The 18440-nt window shown below is 44.4% G+C and overlaps 1 protein-coding gene across 1 annotated transcript in view; it reads right to left on the minus strand.

Annotated features, from left to right (window-relative positions):
- CHD8 (chromodomain helicase DNA binding protein 8) overlaps window positions 1–18440 on the minus strand; it is a gene marked incomplete in the record, with an annotated part of 4119653 nt that overhangs the window by 1569355 nt on the left and 2531858 nt on the right. The window contains 1 exon segment of the mRNA XM_044057960.1: window positions 14131–14327. Within this exon segment, the coding sequence (XP_043913895.1) occupies window positions 14131–14327 (197 nt within the window).

Consider the following 18440-nt stretch of genomic DNA (forward strand, 5'->3'; position numbering starts at 1 on the left):
ATACAGCTTTGGATTTAGAAAAAATAAGCAAGTGGTAATGCTTGGTGAAGGTGCGTACAGAACTCCAAGTTGCAACTTCCAGGATATCCCTGGTGGGGACTCCCCTGAGAAATGCTGCAGAGGTTGAGGTAGGATCCCCTGTGGGGTAGGTTTTTCCATGGTGTTTGTAGCAGAAACGGATGCAGTGTGCTATCCACTTGGAGATGGTTTGCTTTGAGATGGCCTTGCCTTCTGTCCCTGTAGCAAAGCTGACTAGCAGCTGGTCAGATTTTCTGAAAGGTTTAGTCCTGTCAAGGTAGAACCTAAGCTGCCTGTGCATGTCTAAGGAGTGCAGGATCCTTTCCCCTTTATTCTGAGGATTAGGGAAAAAAGTTGGCAAATGGATGTATTGGTTTAAAGCCACACTAGATACCACCTTGGGCAAAAATGATGGGTTAGTCCTGAGGAAAACCCTGTCTGCATGGAAGACAATGAAGGGTTCCACCACTATAAGGGCCTGCAACTCAGACACTCTTCTTGCTGAAGTGATGGCTAGAAGTAAAGCTGTTTTCCAAGAGAGGAATTTTAACTTTACTGTAGCAGCAGGCTCAAAGGGGGGTAAACATGAGCTTCTCTAGTACAAAGTTAAGGTCCCAGGCTGGAGTGGGAGCTCTCCTCGGGGGTCCTCTCAGGAACTGTTTGACCAGAGGGTGAGAGAAGAGGGGTGGCTCAGAACTGTAATGAGCTGAGATGGCAGAGGCATGAATCTTAATTGAAGAGAAGGATAGGCCTTTCTGGAGTAGTTCCGCTAGATAATTTAGGATTTGAGGTAAGTTGGGCACGATTGTGTCCTTTCCCTGAGACTGGCTCCAAGAACATATCTTTTCCACTTTTCAGAATAGGATTTCCTAGTACTAGGCTTCCTGGCCTCAAGGATGACATCCAGCACCTGTTTGCTGAGGGTTGCTGATGATGTATTCAGGGGATGAACCAGGCTGCTAGGTCCAGGGTTTGCAGCGGAGGATGCAAAATTTGGCCCTCCTGCTGCAACAGCAGACAGGGGTCTGAGGCAGGTGCCAGGGTGGCACTACTGGCAGACTGCGTAAAATTGGGTACCAGTGCTGGCGTGGTGCAATAAGGATTATCCCTGGCTTGTCCTATTTGACCTTGAGTAGTACTTTCGAAAGGGGGGGCAGAGGGGGAAAGGCATAGATTGAGAGGTTTTCCCATGTAAAGGACAAGGCATCCACTTTCCATGCTTGGCTGTGGGGAGCTCTGGTGCAAATTTTGCACAATTGATGGTTCTGGGGGGAGGCAAAGAGGTCTACCTCTGGTGCCCCCCACCCGTGGAGAAGTTTGAATGATTTGAGTTCCAGTTTCTATTTGTGTGGGTCCATTAGACTTCTGCTTAAGTTGTCTGCCAGTGAATTTATTTTCCCTGGCAGGAACTGAGCTTGCAGGTGCACTTGGTTGCTCAAGGCTGTGTTCCACAGAGCCATGGCTAACCTGCAGAGTGGGTAGGAATGAGTTCCCCCTGCTTGTTTATGTACCACATAACTGTGGTGTTGTCTGTCTTTACCAACAGTTGTCCTGGAAGGATAAGGTATTTGAAGGCTGTCAGTGCATTCTGTACAGCTAACATTTCTTTTTGATTGATATGCAGGTGCATTTGTCTTTGGCTGCATTTGCCTTGCATGCATTTGCCTGCCATGTGAGACCCCCATGCATAGTCTGATGCATCTGTTGTCAGGGTTTGGGCGGTGGGGGGGGGGGGAATGAAAGGGAGTCCCTTGTTGTGGTAGCAGGCCTCTTGCCACCAAAGAAACTCTCTCCTTAGGCAAGGAATGATAGGAATCATTGTTTCCAGGTCCTGAGAATGTTGACACCAGAGACTTTTTAAGAACCATAGAGGTGTCCTCATATGCAGTCTTGCATATGGAATTAGTAGAATGCAACAGGCCATGAAACCTAGGGCTTGCGGTATTTTTCTTGCAGATAGCTGGGTTTGGGTGGCCAGTAGATTGAAGCAGTTTAAGTAAACCTGTTTTTCTGGAGTGAGGAATGCCATCTGGGAAGTTGTGTTCAAGCTTGCTCCCAGGAATACTATCTGTTGGCTGGGTACCAGATGTGATTTCTTTTCATTGATGGTATACCCCAGAGAAGTTAGAAGTCTCTTTACAAATGTCAGGTGCTGAAGTAGCAATTCCTGACTGTACGCCTGAATCAGGCAATCATCCAAGTATGGGTACATTTGAAATTTTCTCTGCCTGCAGTATGCAATGGCTGGAGCCAGGCAATTTGTGAATACCCTGGGCGTAGTAGAGAAGTCAAAGGGAAGTGCAGAGAACTGACAGTGCATAGAGCCTGCACTGAAACGTAGATATTTCCTGCAAGATTCCCTTATGGGGATGTGCAGATAAGCTTCTTTTAAGTCTAGGGTGACCAGCCAGGAGTTCTTGGCTAGCACAGGAAGCAGCTGTTGAAGAGTAAGCATTTTGAAATCTGGAACCACCAGGAAGGTGTTTAGAATTGACATATCCAGGATAGGGTGCCAAGAGTTTTCTTTTCTGGGCACCAGAAACAGTCTGGAGTAGAAACCCTGTCCCCTTTGCTCTGTTGGAACAGGCTGAATAGCCTTGATGCTGAGAAGAGAAAGTACTTGCTTTTGGGCCTCTGCCCACTGGTTTGGGGGGAGGTCTGGCAATCCGCTTGGGGTTGGCAGTCAGTGGAAGTAGAATCTGTATCCCTGGGATACAATGTTTAAGACCCATCTGTCCTGGGTAATGTACTCCCAGTTTTTTGCATGCAAGGAGAGTTTTTCTCCTAGGGGTGCATGTACTTGGGCAAGGCTGGGAAGGATGAAGGACAAGTCACTGAGTCTTTTCCATAGGATGGTGGGCTTACCACTCCCCGTTTTTCAAGTGGGAGCACTCCATTGTTTAGATCTGTGCACACCCAATGACAGCAGCCTTGCAAAATGCTTCTAAAGCATCAAAAGCACACTGCAAATTATGTTTTCCAACTTGGTTTGCAGAATGCATTAACTCTTGTAAATCTTTATTTTCTGCACAATCAGGAATCAACAATTTTTTGTTTAATTAGTTCAATAATATGTTGCTGGTACTTTAACATGTGAAACTGGCAGTTTAAAGACCTGATGGCAAGAGTAGCAGAGGTGTATACCTTCTTCCCCCATCTGTCTAAAGCCCTACAATCCCTGTCCAAAGGGGCAGTGTTTTTTGCTGTAGTAGCCTTAATGCCTTTAGGTCCCTGGGAAATGGTCTCTGGATCCGCAGTAGGATTCTTAAATAGACATTTGTGAGAGTCAGGCACTCTGTAGTACCTGTCAGGTTTTCTAGGAGCTGGTGGCAAAGTATCAGGGGTAAGACTGGATTCCATGAAGATATCATCTACAATTTCCAGAACAGGAGGGATAGCTAGAGGCCTGTACTGGGGCAAGTTTAAAAATTCCGAGTCTCTTTTTGGACTGTGGGTAGTCCTGGCACTCCCAGTGGAAATGCTCTCTGAGGGTATGCAAGGTTTCACCGAAAGACAAAACCTCTGGTGGGGAGGCAGAGGGAATGGATTCCTCTGCATCAGAATCTTCATAGGTAGATAAAGGTATGTTCTGGTAATCTGAGGGGTCAGAGTCATCGGACTCATGATCTGAAGAATCAGAAGGAAAATCAATTCTTTGTCTTTTAGATGGGGAAGGCTGGCTTCCCCTAATTAAAGTAATAAGATCTTCAGCCATTCTAAGCATTTGTTTCTGTGGCATGGGAGCTTGAGAATGCGCTTTGGTCGGTTTCCTAGGCGTAGTACGAACTCTGGGCCTGAGAAATTCGGTAGATTTAGTCTGAAATGGAGTAGTCTGCTTATTATGAACATTGGAAGGCTGAAATACACCCTCAGAAGCCGGTGCCTGCACGGCAGCGCCAGTTCCATCCAAGGTAGAGACATGTGCAGGTTCCATAGTTGAAGAAGCATCTTGCAGCACACCAGACTCCCAAAGTGTCTCAGTAGAGGCCTGCAAATCTGAAAGCGCCTGAGTACCGGCAGACTGGTGACTAGCTTAACGGAACCGTCGTCGGCAGTTTTGGACCAATGCGGTCTGTCTATCCTTACGTTTTTTCGGAAGATTGATAGTTGGATGGCTTACTGAAGCCATTTCAGAATACAAAGCAGAGCAAAAGAATTTAGTGACAAAGATAGCCAGACGACGAATAGTTTGGGTGTTGAACAGGGTACAAAACAAACAGGCGAGGAACGTCGTGGTCTGGGCCTAAACAGGTGACGCAGTAAGAATGAAAATCTCTGTGAGAATTGTTTCCACAGGCAAGACAATTATTATTTTTTTCTGACATCGGTTAGAGTAAGAAAAAAGGGTCCCACCGGGGTACTTCGCTTAAGAAGACTTCAAGTCTGAAACTTGAATAACGAAAATTTCAGTTAGCGGCCAACCAGCATTGCCGAACTGCTTCTGCTTCGGGCTCCGCTCTGCAAGAAACCTGATGTAAAGGCATCGGCTGCATGTTTTATACCCCTGACGACCTGACATCATGGAAGAAGCGACAGAATCCGATGCAGAAATCCCAAGACTCTGGTATTCGGGCCTACTGAGGGCCACCTGCAGACAGATAATCCAAGAGCAGCACCAAAGATATTTGAAGAGAAATAGGGAGAAAGGAATCTGGACATGGAAAACGTTACAATACAAAAAATAAGAAGACAGAGGAAAAGGAGATTAGTAATGGAGAAGTTAAAGAAATAGAAACTGAGGTTATGGAGTGCCTGCAAAGTGAAGGATTTAGTGTAGAAAATATAATTCAGAAAGCACCACAACAGGACAGAGTAATGGATACTCAAATTAAGGGGAAACCAGTGGAACAGGAAGCTATTGGTCAGGTGTGGAGCCTTCCACAGCAAACCAGTGTAAACATTCACTTGAAGCTAGCCAGCAAGGGATGGAACAGGAAACTGTGGAAACTCTGATGCAGTCAATGTTGAGGAGCGATGAGCCAGTGAGTTCCCATATGACACAGCAACGGATGGCAGAAAATGAAATTGAGAAGATGCAATAGAACTTTCTATAGAATCCCCGCAGGAATTGGAAAACAAGGGATGTGCCATCAGTTTGGAAGAAAATGAGCTAAGAGAAGAATTGCTTGATTAAATAGACATGGACAGATATATCAAGATCAATTAAAGAAATAGACTGCAGAAAGTTAATAAAACCCAAAAAGTCAGAAGGCTGATAAAACAAATGAACATAGTAATTAGGACTGTCCATAGATCCACGCGATATAACAGAAGTAAACAGGATATATTACTGTGCAGCTAAATTAATAACTGATAAAGTTCTAACAGGAACACAGGGTAGTGAGCAAAAGGAAGGGGAGAAATCGAATACAGAATACCATCATGGAAGTATCGAATAGAGAAAACTATAAAGCGATTAAGACAAGAAGTGTCACTGTTAGAAGATTATAGAAGAGGGAATAGACAAACAAAAATACTTAGAAAGATAGATGTGATAAAAGCAACGTACAGTATTAGAACAGATCGGTATCTATCATGCACTATCACAAATAAACTAAAAATTTCAGCACAGGTGGAAAAACTTAAAAGATACAAAGATAAATATACAGGAAAAGTGCAAAATAAGCAATTTATTGATGACCCAAAAACGATTTATAGATAACTGGGAAATAAAGGTAAAGGAATTGAAAGATCGCCAAAAAAGAAGAAATAGATACATTTTGGAGAAGTACCTATGAAGATCTTGCGGAACAAAGATGCTAAATGGATAAAAGTAAAAGAAAGAATAAGAAGTTTAAAAGTACAGCATATGAAATGGAATGAAGCAATAGCCAAAGAGACTGAAACAAAGTTAAGAAAAGCCTCTAACTGGAAAATCCCAGGCCTAGATGCAGTACCTAACTTCTGCTTAAAAGTGCTAACATCTTTGCATGAAGATTTAGCCATGAGTAAGATCTACTTGTATGCGTACCCCAAATAGACACAATCTGGCTAACAGGAAAAACAATGCTCCTACTTAAGAGTGAACCTGCAAGCTACCATAAAATTATAGACCAATAACTTGTCTTCTGATGACGTATAAACTATGTGGGAATTGATGCAGACAGAGTTTACAGTCATTTAGAAGAAAACTCAATTATGGCAATAGAACAAAACGGCAATAAGAGAGAGTGATATGGAACAAAGGATCACTGGTTGTTAAAGTCACAGTGGAAAACTGTAAAAAGGGGAAGAATCTAAGTATGGCATGGATTGACTACAAAAAAGCATTTGATAGTATCCCTCATTCATGGATAAAAGAGTGCTGAAAATGTATAAGATACATCCCACACTGATCAACTACATTACAGTGACCATAAAACAGTGGCAGACCACTTTACAATTAAGCCATGATAAAGGACAAATTGTTATCCAAGGGATAAAAATTCAAAGGGGGGTATTCCAGGGTGAGACTCTGTCATTGTTACTATTCTGTCTTGCCCTTACTCCATTAAGATGTTTACTCAACAGCTTAGTCCATGGCTATAATCTGGCTCCTAGAAAACAAGAAAGTGTAAAGACTCCTCACCTTCTCTGTCGATAATTTAAAAAGTACAGTTGTGTACACTTACCATTAATGTAGATATTTGAATGTATTCACTGTTGCTGTCATCACCTGTGGGTTATGTCTGCTGTGGTAGCCCTCGGCCGGCCCGAATACCAGAGTCCATGTTTTTCTGAGTCGGCTGCTGTCAGTTGCTGCCTGACATCAGGTCGTCAGTGCTGTAAAGGAAGGCAGCCAATGCCTTTACTTCAGTTTTTCTTGCCCTAACCAGTCAGAGGGCCAAGTAAATATGGCAAAGGTGGCCCTGGTGGCTAAAAGCCACCATTAGAAACTTATGTCTCTCTAAAGAATGAAGATAAGGGGGAAGGGGGTGGGAAACCAGGACTGCAACACTGAATACACTCGAACATCTACATTTATGGTAACTGTACTATGTTCTTCGTGTTTCACTGTTGCAGTCATCACCTGTGGGAGGATTCCCAAAGTTGAGGAGAAGGGTGGTAGGATTTAGTAAGAGACCTAGGAATGGGTCAGCATGCCCTGCAGAACTGCAGAGGCAAACCCTGCCCTAGCCTTAGAAAATAGAGGTAGGTGGCAATGCTTGGTAAAGGTATGGTATGGACAGAAGTCCAGGTGGTAGCTACCAGGATGTCCGTGGTGGGAACTCCTCTGAGGAATGCTGTGGAAGTGGAGGCTGCCCTAGTGGAACAGGTTTGAATAGACTTAGGTGGGGGTTTCCCATGCAATCTATAGCAGAAATGGGTACAGTGTAATATCCATTTGGAAATGGTTTGTTTGGAAATGGGCTTCCCCTCTGCCCCTGGGGCAAAGCTGACAATTAGTTGGTCCGTTTTCCTGAAGGGTTTAGCACGGTCCAGATAGTATCTGGGCTGTCTGTGCATGTCTTATGAATGCAGAATTCTTTCCCCCTTGTTTTGAGGGTTCGGAAAGAAGATGGGTAGATGTATGGCCTGGTTGAGAGTTACATTAGATACCACCTTGGGCATAAAGGAGGGATTAGACCTCAGGGAGACCCTGTCTACATGGAAAATGATGAAGGGATCAATGGCCATCAGTGCCTGAAGTTCTGAAACAATTCTGGCTGAGGTGATAGCTAGGAGAAAAGCAGTCTTCCAGGAGAGGTATCTTAGTTCTGCTGGAGCAGCAGGTTCGAAGGGTGATAAATATAGTTTTTCCAAAACATAATTCAGGTCCCAGGAGTGGATGGCCTTCTGGGAGGTCTGATATTAGATGCCCCCCCTGAGGAATTGTTTAATCAAAGGATGGGAGAACAGGGGCTGTTCTGTATCAAAATGACCTGAAATGGCTGAGGCATGGACTTTAATAGAGGAGACTGAGAGGCCACTATTAAGTAGCTAAGAGGGATGGAAGGTTGTGAGGTATTGCCCCCTATGGACTGGCTCCAGCAGCAGAATCTTTTCTATTTTGCTGCATAAGATTTTGTGGTGCTGGGCCTTCTGGTCTCTGTGATAATGTCTAGGGCCTGTTTGGTTAACAGGGGCCCTTTGTTTCCCTTTAGAGTATTAGCCATGCTGACAGTTTGAGTGCCTGCAAGTCTGGGTGCAGCACCCCCCCCCCCCACACCTGAGTTAAGAGGTCTGAGATCAGGGGAAGCTGCTTGGGGGGCTGTAAGGTCAGGCTGCGCAGTAAGGGGTACCAAAGCTGTCTGGGCCAATCTGGAGCAATGAGGATGGCCTTTGGTCACTCCTCCCTTATTTTGATCAGTACCCTTGGGAATAACAGGCAGAGGAGGGAAAGCATACACAAAGAGGTTGTTCCAGGAGAAGGTCAAGGCATTCACCTTCCACCCTAGGTGGTGATACTCCCTAGTACAGAATTTTTTCAGCTGATCGTTGAGGTGCGAAGCAAAGAGATCCACTTCCAGAGTCCCCCACGCCCGTGTGATTTGTAAAATGATTTTTCGGTGGAGCTGCCATTCGTGGGGGTCCAATAAGTTTCTGCTTAAGTGGTCTTCCAGGGTGGTGTTCATCCCTGGTAGGTATTGGTCTATCAGGTGTAGCCCCATGAAAGAGGCTGTCAGCCAGAGGTTCATGGCTAGCCTGCACAGAGGGTAAGATTGGGTCCTTCCCAGTGTGTTGATGTATCCCATTTACTGTGGTGCTGTTTTGATAAGGAGAACCCCTGGCTTAAGATGGGGTTTGAAGGATGTCAGAGCCATTTGTACTGCCATAATTTCCTTCAGGATGAAGTTTAAGGGAAGATGCTGGGCATCCCAAAGACCTTGGGTGCACCAGCCTTGTAGGTGAGCACCCCAAGCTAGGTCTGAGGCACCGGTGGTAATGGTCTGCCCAGTTGGGCGATGGGTAAAAGAAAGACCCTTGTTCTGGGCACAGGCCCCTACCCACCAAAGAAACTCGGCCCTTATACAGGGGATAAGAGGGAGAGAGGTCTCTAGGGGTTGAAAATGCTGACACCAAAGGTACTTTAGATACCAGTTTTCTCATGTGAAGCCTGGCCAGAGGTATTAGAAGAATGCAAGATGCCATGCACCTCAAGGCTTGCAGGAACTGCCTTGCAGTGAGATGGCTTCTGGAAGCCAGCTGTGTAAAAGAGAGAGGCAGGAAGCTATCCTTTTCTGGGGATAGTATATGACACAATCCCAGCAAAACCTCCAAAGGTCCTCACCACTAAGCCAAAAAGCAGGAAAATTTCGTAGAAAACACAAGTATGAGGACCACCACGATTATGCAGCAAAAAGTTCTTTATTGAGTACAAAAACAAGAGAGATGAGTGCTTTCACGTACAAACTGTACGCTTCTTCAGATCTATTTAATTGTAGCTAAACCAGTTCTTTATATAGTGCATTTAACTGATAAATTACATTAATTAATCAATTAATGTGATAATTACACAACTAAACACTTTTCTGGGGATAGGAAGGCCATTTGGGATACTGTGTCCAGCAGTGCTCCCAAGAAAATTATCTTCCTGGAGGATATTTGCTTTGATTTCTTCTCGTTGATGGTGTAACATAAGGAAGTTAGAAGGGTTTTGACAAAGAGGAGGTCCTCGAGGAGCTTTGTTTTGCAATCTGCCTGAATGAGGCAGTCGTCCAGATAAGGGTAAATTTGTTTGTCTGCAAAAGGCTACTGCTGGAGCTAAGCATTTGGTGAATACCTTGGGAGCATAGATCAGCCAAAGTGTAGCACAGAGAACTGAAAGTGTTGTGAGCCTGCTCTGAAGCAAAGGAATTTCCTGCAGGATTCCCTTATGGGGATGTGGAGGTAGGCATCTTTTAGGTCTAGGGTTACTAGCCAAGCATTTTTTGTCAGCACAGGCAGCAGCTCCTGCGAAGTTAGCATTTTGAATTTGAGGACCACCAGGGAAGTGTTCAAAATGGATAGATCCAGGAGGGTCACCAAGTGCCCTCTTTTCTTGGAACAAGGAATAGTCTGGAATAAAAGCCTTTGCCTGTTTGATCTGAGAGAAGAGGTTCTACTGCCCACTTTTTTCAATGCCTCTGCCCACTGATTTGGAGGCAAGTCTGGATACCATCTTGGAATTGGGAGTTTGTTAAAGGAGAACTTGTATCCCTGAAAAATTATCTTTATGACCCTTTGGTTCTTGGTTACAGAAAGCCAATTTTCTTTGCAGAGGGAGAGCCTTCCTCCTAGTTTTTGGTGAATGGAAAGAGGGCAGAGGAGGAAGAGGGAGTCATTGAGAGTTTTTGCCTTAGAGGGATGGCTTAGAACTCCCTGCCTTTGAAGCGGAAGTGGTCCACTGTTTGGTTGTCTGCTGCCCCTGGGATAGGAGTCTGGGTGGTCTGCCCCTGTGGGGCTTACCTTGCCCCTGTCTGCTAGATGAAGGAAAGGACCAGTGTTTTGAGGGAAAATTCCTGCTGAACCTAGGAGGTTGCACCTGAAGGAAGTCTTTTACTGTTTGCATAGATTTTGCTTTGCCTTCCATCTTTTTAAACACCACTTCTGCTTTTACTCCAAACAAGCAGTCCTTATCCAAGGGTGCATCAAGTAATTTAGATAGGACCTAATCAGGGAGAGGTTGTTCCTACAAACATGCAGGTCTCCTAATGACAGATCCTGACAGTGCTGCCCTGCTTGAGGCTTCTAGGGCATCATATCCACAGTGTAATGAGTGCTTAGCCACTTGACGAGTAGAGTGCAGTAAATCTGGTAACTCTTTCGAATTGGCACAGACAGGAAAGGTTGAAATCTTTGGTTTTAATAGTTCCAAAGTGTGTTGCTGATATTTTAACATGCGGAACTGACAGCTGAGTGCTGTGATAGCTAAGGTTGCAAAGGTGTATACATTTTTATCCCATCTGTCCAGAGCTCTGGAGTCCTTGTCAGAAGGAATAGGATTCTTTGCAGAACTAGCCATAGCTCCTTTTGGTCCCTGTGTAATGACCTCCGGGTCTGCAGCAGGATTTCTGTACAGGTATTTGTGAGAATCTGGTACTCTGTAATACCTGTCAGGTTTTCTGGGAGCAGGTGGGAGGGCATCGGGAGTTAAGCTGGATTCATGGAAGACATCATCAACCACCCCTAAGATTGGAGGAATGGTCAAGGGTCTGTGCTGGGCAGGTCTATAAACTCTTAGTCTTTTCTTAGACTGAGGGAAGTCCTGGGATTCCCAATGGAAATGTTCCCTGAGGGGGTGAAGGGTTTCCCCAAAGGAAATATCCTTTGGTGGGGAGGCAGAAGGGATGGATTCCTCTGCATCTCAATCCTCATAAGCAGTCAGAGGTTGTTGTTCCTCTTCCAAATTTGAATAATCAGACTCCTCAGAATCCTGTTCTGTCAGTATTTTAAGAGAAAGGTCACTTTTCCTTTTAGAAGGAGTGGCCTGACTACTCCCAATAAGGATGACAAGATCCTCTGCCATTTTAAGCATTTGAGCTTGGGGTGGTGGAGCAGGGGTAAAATGTTGGCTAGAGTTAGTTTTCCTAGGAGTGGCCTTGCCTCTAGGCCTAAGAGTGTCCAACAGTCAGAGAAACTGTAGTTGGAGGTGAAGACAGTTTTTTGTCTAGATTCGGTAGTGCTAAAAACCTTCTCGGAAGCTAGTGCCTGCGTCGCGGCTCAAGACCCAACCAAGACAGAGACAACCAAAGGGTTGGAAGACGAAGATTTCTGCGGCATACCGGACTCCGAAAGGGTCTCAGTAGAGGCCTACGAAGGTATCAAATCGGGCATCAGGGGCTGCGAAGGCATCTCATTGAATTCCGGAGAACTGATGACCTGATTAGCGGTAGAGTTGTCAGAAGGCTTAGCCTTGTGTGGTCTGTCTCTATCTTCATCCTTGTTTTTTCTGAATGTCTATGGATTGCTAGCTGATGGATCCCATTTCAGAATGAAAATACCTGGCTACAGTAAGATCTCAACGACGAATGGTTCTCGCATTAAAAAGGGCACAGAATTGGCAATGGAGGACATTTTGGCCTGGGCCTAAACAAGTGACTCAGTATGAATGGAAGTCTCGGTGTGATATTTGCTTTCCACAGGCAAGACAATTGTTAACTTTTTCGGTTAGTGCAAGAAAAAAGGATCCCCAATGGGGTACTTGGCTTTAGATATTTTCAGCTGTAATTCAAACTCTGGTAGTGACCGACCAGCACACTTGCGAACTGCTTCTGCTACGGGCTCTACGGCAAGAAAGACTGATGTAATAGTGTTGGCTGCCTTCTTTTATAGCACTGACGACCTGACGTCAGGCAGCAGGCAACAGCAGCCGATGCAGAAAAACATTGAGTCTGGTATTCGGGATGGCCAAGGGCTACCAAAGCAGGGATAACCCCACAGGTGATGACTGCAACAGTGAAACACGAAGAACATCTGTATAGTTCATCAGATGAAGAACTGAAAACGCAAATGCAAGTTGTCAAAACTTTTTCAGATGACAAGAATGTCATTTGGTCTTGATAAATGTGCAAAAGCAACCTTTAAAGCAGGAAAAGTGCAACACCAGGAAAACATCAGTTTCGGACAAGAATGTGATATAAAAGAACTTGAGCAAGGAGGTGTATAAATATTTGGGAACTGATGAAGGATCAACAATAAACCATGAAAAAATGTGAATAAAAAACTTAGTAAGGAATACTTCAGAAGACAAATTAATCTTGAACACAGCACTGACATCTCAAAACAAAATCCAAGCTATAAACCAATTTGCTCTTCCTGTCCTATGTTACAGTTTTGGAGAGACTGACTGGCCCCAAAACAGGTCGGACAGATTACATAGGAAAACAAGAAGGATGCTTCATGCTCACCAAATGATTTATAAACATCAGTGCATACCAAGATTATACATTCCCCATTCCGAAGGAGGGATGGGCCTCCTTGAAACTGATTATATGTACAGATCTGCAATCGTGGGACTCCACACATCTGCTGACCTCACAAGACCCAAACGTAGTGACAGTTTTGAAAAATAAGGAGAATAAATCTAAGATGACTTCTATACTTAATCTAGCTGAAGCTTATCGGCACCAAGCAGGAATGGAAATAAAACCAGAAGTAGATATAAATCAGCCATCAACTGAATGTGCAAAAAAACAGAAGAAAGAATATAAGGTGAAGGACCATATGAGAAGGCAAGAAATGTGGAAAATGCAAAAATACAGTAGCAAGTATAAAAAACTTCTGGAAGAACCTCATGTTGATCAGGAACAAATGCAGGAATGGATAAAAGGTTAATACTGGCGACTCAAGATAGTGTGTTGCGTACACATTGGTTTACAAAGTCCATTGAACATGTGAAAGAAACAAATATAGGTTTGGTAAACCCGAACTGGAAACAGTCACATACCTCACTGCTGGTTGTGATATACTAATGGCAGAAGTAATGTATACTGAAAGGCATAATAATGTGGCAAGATTGTTGCACTGGGGATTGTGCAAACATTACGGTACTGAAGTGGCTGAAAAACACTGGAAACATGAGCCACAAAGCATCATAGAAAATTATGAAGTTTGTATCACATGGGATCACCCATTACCAAGAGTTCAAAAGATAAATGCTAGAAAACCAGATACAGCGGTCCAAGAAAAGAAGACAAAAGTAGCATTGATCATTGAGATCGCCACACCCAGTGACTACAGTGTCTTGCGTAGAAAGTCATAAAATAACAGGATTTGCAGGCAGAAACGAGAGCAATGTGAAAGAAAGGTACTCAGAGCATTCCAATAGTACTAGGAGTAACAAGTCTTATCAAGAAGAGTCTACAATCGTATTTAGATATGTTACCAAAATATGTAACTCCGTACAACTTGCAGGAGGAGTCACTACTGGGCACATTGCTGGTGCTGCGAAGAGCACTTCTGGCTGACATCAAAGACTGAAACAATACTAATTTCATGAACTTTAATCGCACTTTAACTTAGAAATGGGGTCCATTCCAGCCATGGTATTAGAAACCCAAAAGATCTGGAGATATTAACAGTGAATGACATGCATCAGATGTATAGTTAAATAGTTCACTGCAGTGCAAACCTAACAGCCTGCTCTGCCTTCAACAGCAAAAGTCATTAGTAAGATGTCCTACATATGTACATATAAATCATTACTCTTACCCATAAACAAGCAGATGTTTTTCAACACGGAAGCAGTCAGTACGACCATAACCATGGTGGCGATCATGTCTGCGGGAGCGGGGTCTCTCATCTTCATCACTCTCTAAGTCAGAGAACTCCACCAGATGGTCATCCTTCAGTGTGCTGTACTGGCGGGTCTGCTTGCGCACTCGAGGTGTGTCAATCACCAAGTTGTTCTGAAGTGTGACCAGAAGGGAACAATGTGATGACAAGTTAAGGACAAAGGTAGTTTAAGTTTGTCTTCTAGACAAAACATCTGAGAGACTGTATTACAGCTGGAGTTAAACATGTCAGTGAACACGCATCTAAGATAACTTCAGCTACAAACATGCTACTGGAAAAAAAAGTAGCTGTAAATATCCCTGATGCAAAGCTCAAAGATTAAAAAAAAAGAATGCAGACAATGGTAGCTAACTGATTACATCCTCCAAATCCTTTATTCAGGTGTACACATTTTAAGAACATAGACTGGGTCAGTACCCCTTTTTCAGCTACATCTGGATGCACAACACCGTTCCAAAAACAAATACAAAATGAATGCAACAACAATGAGAAGCTTAAAAAGACTCAGACTTCTAATGAGGCCGGAGTACGGCAACACAACACTAACTCCAAAAGACAAATCAGTGGAAGAAGCATACAGTAACGACATGCGACAGCTAAACAGCCTCGCTGTGACAGCATCTAAGGACCCTTGTTCTGAATTACGTATGATATTCTAATGCAAAGCTCAGGCTGCCTAAATGGAGAAAGTCCGTGAGGAACAATCCAATGACTACTGAGCTAATGTCAGGGATGATGCATCAGATGACTTCCAGATAGAACAGATAAAGGGGCGGAGCTTTAACAGAGGAAAACAGGCAGGCAATGCACAGTTATTGTGCTGCAGGATGCCGACAACAGACAAGTATGAGACCAGCAACTGTCCTTAAGGTAACGGATAGCATATACGCTTTAACAGTCTCTCTAAAACACCTAAACTGGCTTTCAATTACCCCACCAGCTTCTTCTCTCTGAGCTCCAGATCATCCATTCTATCCTATACCAGCCTTCCTACTGCCCAGCACTATCCCCTCTCATCTCCCATTATTCTCCCTTCAGACCTCTCCAAAGCTATAATCAAGACCTACTACAAATAGTACAGTTGTGTACACTTACCATAAATGTAGATGTTAGAGTGTATTCACTGTTGCAGTCATCACACTTGGGTTATCAGCCTGCAGGTAGCCCTCAGTTGGCCCGAATACCAGAGTCTTGGGATTTCTGCATCAGATGCTGTCGCCTCTTCCATGATGTCAGGTCATCAGGGGTATAAAACATGCAACCGACACTATTACATCAGTTTTTCTTGCCCCAGATGTAAGCAGCCCCCAAAACAGGAAGCAATTACATGAAGTGGAACACCTCCAGTAAAAAAGTACATAACCCTTGCCATAAGATATGGCCCAAAAAGAGAGGACAGGTATGAAGTATAGAAAAATCAGTGGGCTGGGGGGAGGGTAACCAGGACTGCAACAGTGAATACACTAACATCTACATTTATGATAAGTGTACACAACTGTACTATGTTCTTGGTGTTTCACTGTTGCAGGCATCACACTTGGGTTGAGGAAGGATGGAGGCAGTCAAGTAGTATTAGGGCTGGCTAGCAGGCCTTACATGATGGCTGTGGCAAATCCAACTCTGGATTTAGAAATGATAGGGAAGTGGTAACGCTTGATGAAGGTGTGTACAGAACTCCATGTTGCAGCTTCCAGGATGTCCCTGGTAGGGGACTCCCCTGTGAAATGCTGTAGAGGTTGAAGTAGCCTTAGTGGAATAAGTTCTGATCCCCTGTGGGGTAGGTTTTCCACGGTGTTTGTAGCAGAAATGGATGCAGTGTGCTATCCATTTGGAAATTGTTTGCTTTGAAATGGCCTTGCCCTCTGACCCTGTAGCAAAGCTGACTAGCAGCTGGTCAGAGTTGTTTGTGCATGTCTAGGGAGTGCAGGATCCTTTCCCCTTTATTCTGAGGATTAGGAAAAAAAGGTTGGTAAATGGATGGATTGGTTTAAAGCCACACTGGATACCACCTAAGGCATAAATGATGGGTTAATTCTGAGGGAAACCCTGTCCGCATGGAAGATAATGAAAGGTTCCACAGCCATAAGGGCCTGTAACACGGACACTCTTCTTGCTGAAGTGATAGCTAGAAGTAAGGCTGTTTTCCAAGAGAGGCATTTTAACTCTGCTGTAGTAGCAGGCTCAAAGGAGGGGGGGCGTGAGCTTCTCTAGTACAAAGTTAAGGTCCCAGGCAGGAGTGGGAGCTCTCCTTGGGGGTCTTAAATTGTTAGCTCCTCTCAGGCACTGTTTGATCAGAGGGTGAGAGAAGAGAGGTGGCTCAGTATTGTAATGAGCTGAGATAGGACAGGCATGAATCTTAACTGAAGAGAAGGATAGGCTTTAGTGGAGCAGGTCTGCTAGATAATCTAGGATTTGAAGTAAGGTGGGCAAGGCTGTGTCCTTTCCTTGAGACTGGCTCCAAGAATAGTATCTTTTCCACTTTTCTGAATAGGATTTCCTAGTACTAGGCCTCAAGGATGACATCCAGCACCTGTCTGTTGAGGGTTGCTGGTGATGTATTCAGGGAATAAGCCAGGCTGCCAGGTTCAGGGTTTGCAACTGAGGATGCAAAATCTGTCCATCCTGCTGGGATGATGCATGTCTGATGTAGGTGCCAGGACGGCATTGCTGTCAGACTGCATAGGAGTGGGTACCAGTGCTGGCATGGCCAGTCTGGTGCAATAAGGATTGTCCTTGGCCTGTCCTGTTTGATCTTGAGTAGCACTTTTGAAAAAAGGTGCAGAAGGGGAAAGGCATAGATTGAGAGGTTTTCCCATGTAAAGGATAGGGCATCCACTTTCCATGCTTGACTGTGGGGAGTTCTGGTGCAAAATTTGCTCAAGTTGATGGTTTTGGGGGGAAGCAAAGAGGTCCACCTCTGGTGTCTCCCACCTGTGGATTAGAAGTTTGAATGAGTTGGGTTCCAGTTTCCACTCGAGTGAGTCAATTAGATTTCTGCTTAAGTCATCTGCCAGTGAATTTTGTTTGCCTGGCAGGAATTGAGCTTGCGGGTGCACTTGACTGCTCAAGACTGTGTTCCACAGAGCCATGGCTAACCTACAGAGTGGGTAGGAATGAGTTCCCCCATGCTTGTTTATGTACCACATAACTGTGGTGTTGTCTCTGTCTTTATCAAGAGTTGTCCTGGAAGGAATAAGTATTTGAAGGCTGTCAAGTGCATTCTGCACAGCTAATATTTCTTTTTGATTGATATGCAGGTGAATTTGTGCTGGGCTTTATTTGCCTTGAATGCATTTGCCTGCCATGTGAGCCCCCCATGCATAGTCTGATGCATCTGTTGTCAGGGTTTGGACAGCAAGGGGTTGAGTGAAAGGGAGTCCCTTGTTGTGGTTGCAAACTTCTGCCCACCAAAGGAACTTGGCCCTTAGGCAAGGAATGATGGGAATCACTGTTTCCAGGTCCTGAGAATGTTGACAACACAGACTTTTTAAGTACCACCGATGTTTCCTCATATGCAGTCTTGCATATGGAAATAGGAGAATGCATGAGGCCAAGAACCCTAGGGCTTGCAGTATTTTCCTTGCAGACAGCTGGGTTTGGGTGGCCAGTAGTTTGAAGTAATTTGTGAAGTAAATCTGCTTTTCTGGAGTGAGGAATGCCATTTTGGGATGCTGTGTTCAAGCTTGCTCCCAGGAATACAATCTTTTGGCTGGGTACCAGATGTGATATCTTTTCGTTGATGTTATACACCAGAGAAATTAGGAGTCTCTCTACAAACGTCAGGTGCTGAAACAGTATAATTCCCGATTGTCTGCCTGAATCAGGCAATCATCCAAGTATGGGTAAATTTGAATATTTCTCTGCCTGCGGTATGCAATAGTTGGAGCCAGGCACTTTGTGAATACCCTGGGCGCAGTAGCGAAGCCAAAGAGAAGTGCAGAGAACTGATAGTGCATAGAGCCTGCCCTGAAACATAGATATTTCTTGCAAGATTCCCTTATGGGGATGTGCAGATAAGCTTCTTTTAAGTCTAGGGTGACCAGCCAGGAGTCCTTGGCTAGCATAGGAAGCAGCTGCTGGAGTGTAAGCATTTTGAATTTTGGTACCACCAGGAAGGTGTTGAGAATTGACAGATCCAGAACAGGACGCCAAGAGTTCTCTTTTCTGGGCACCAGGAACAGTCTGGAGTAGAAACCCTGTCCTCTTTGCTTTGTTGGAACAGGTTG

Source organism: Protopterus annectens, chromosome 16.part0 (assembly GCF_019279795.1).
Source record: "Protopterus annectens isolate FY-2018-M chromosome 16.part0, PAN1.0, whole genome shotgun sequence".
In the NCBI taxonomy this organism is placed as follows: domain Eukaryota; kingdom Metazoa; phylum Chordata; order Ceratodontiformes; family Protopteridae; genus Protopterus; species Protopterus annectens.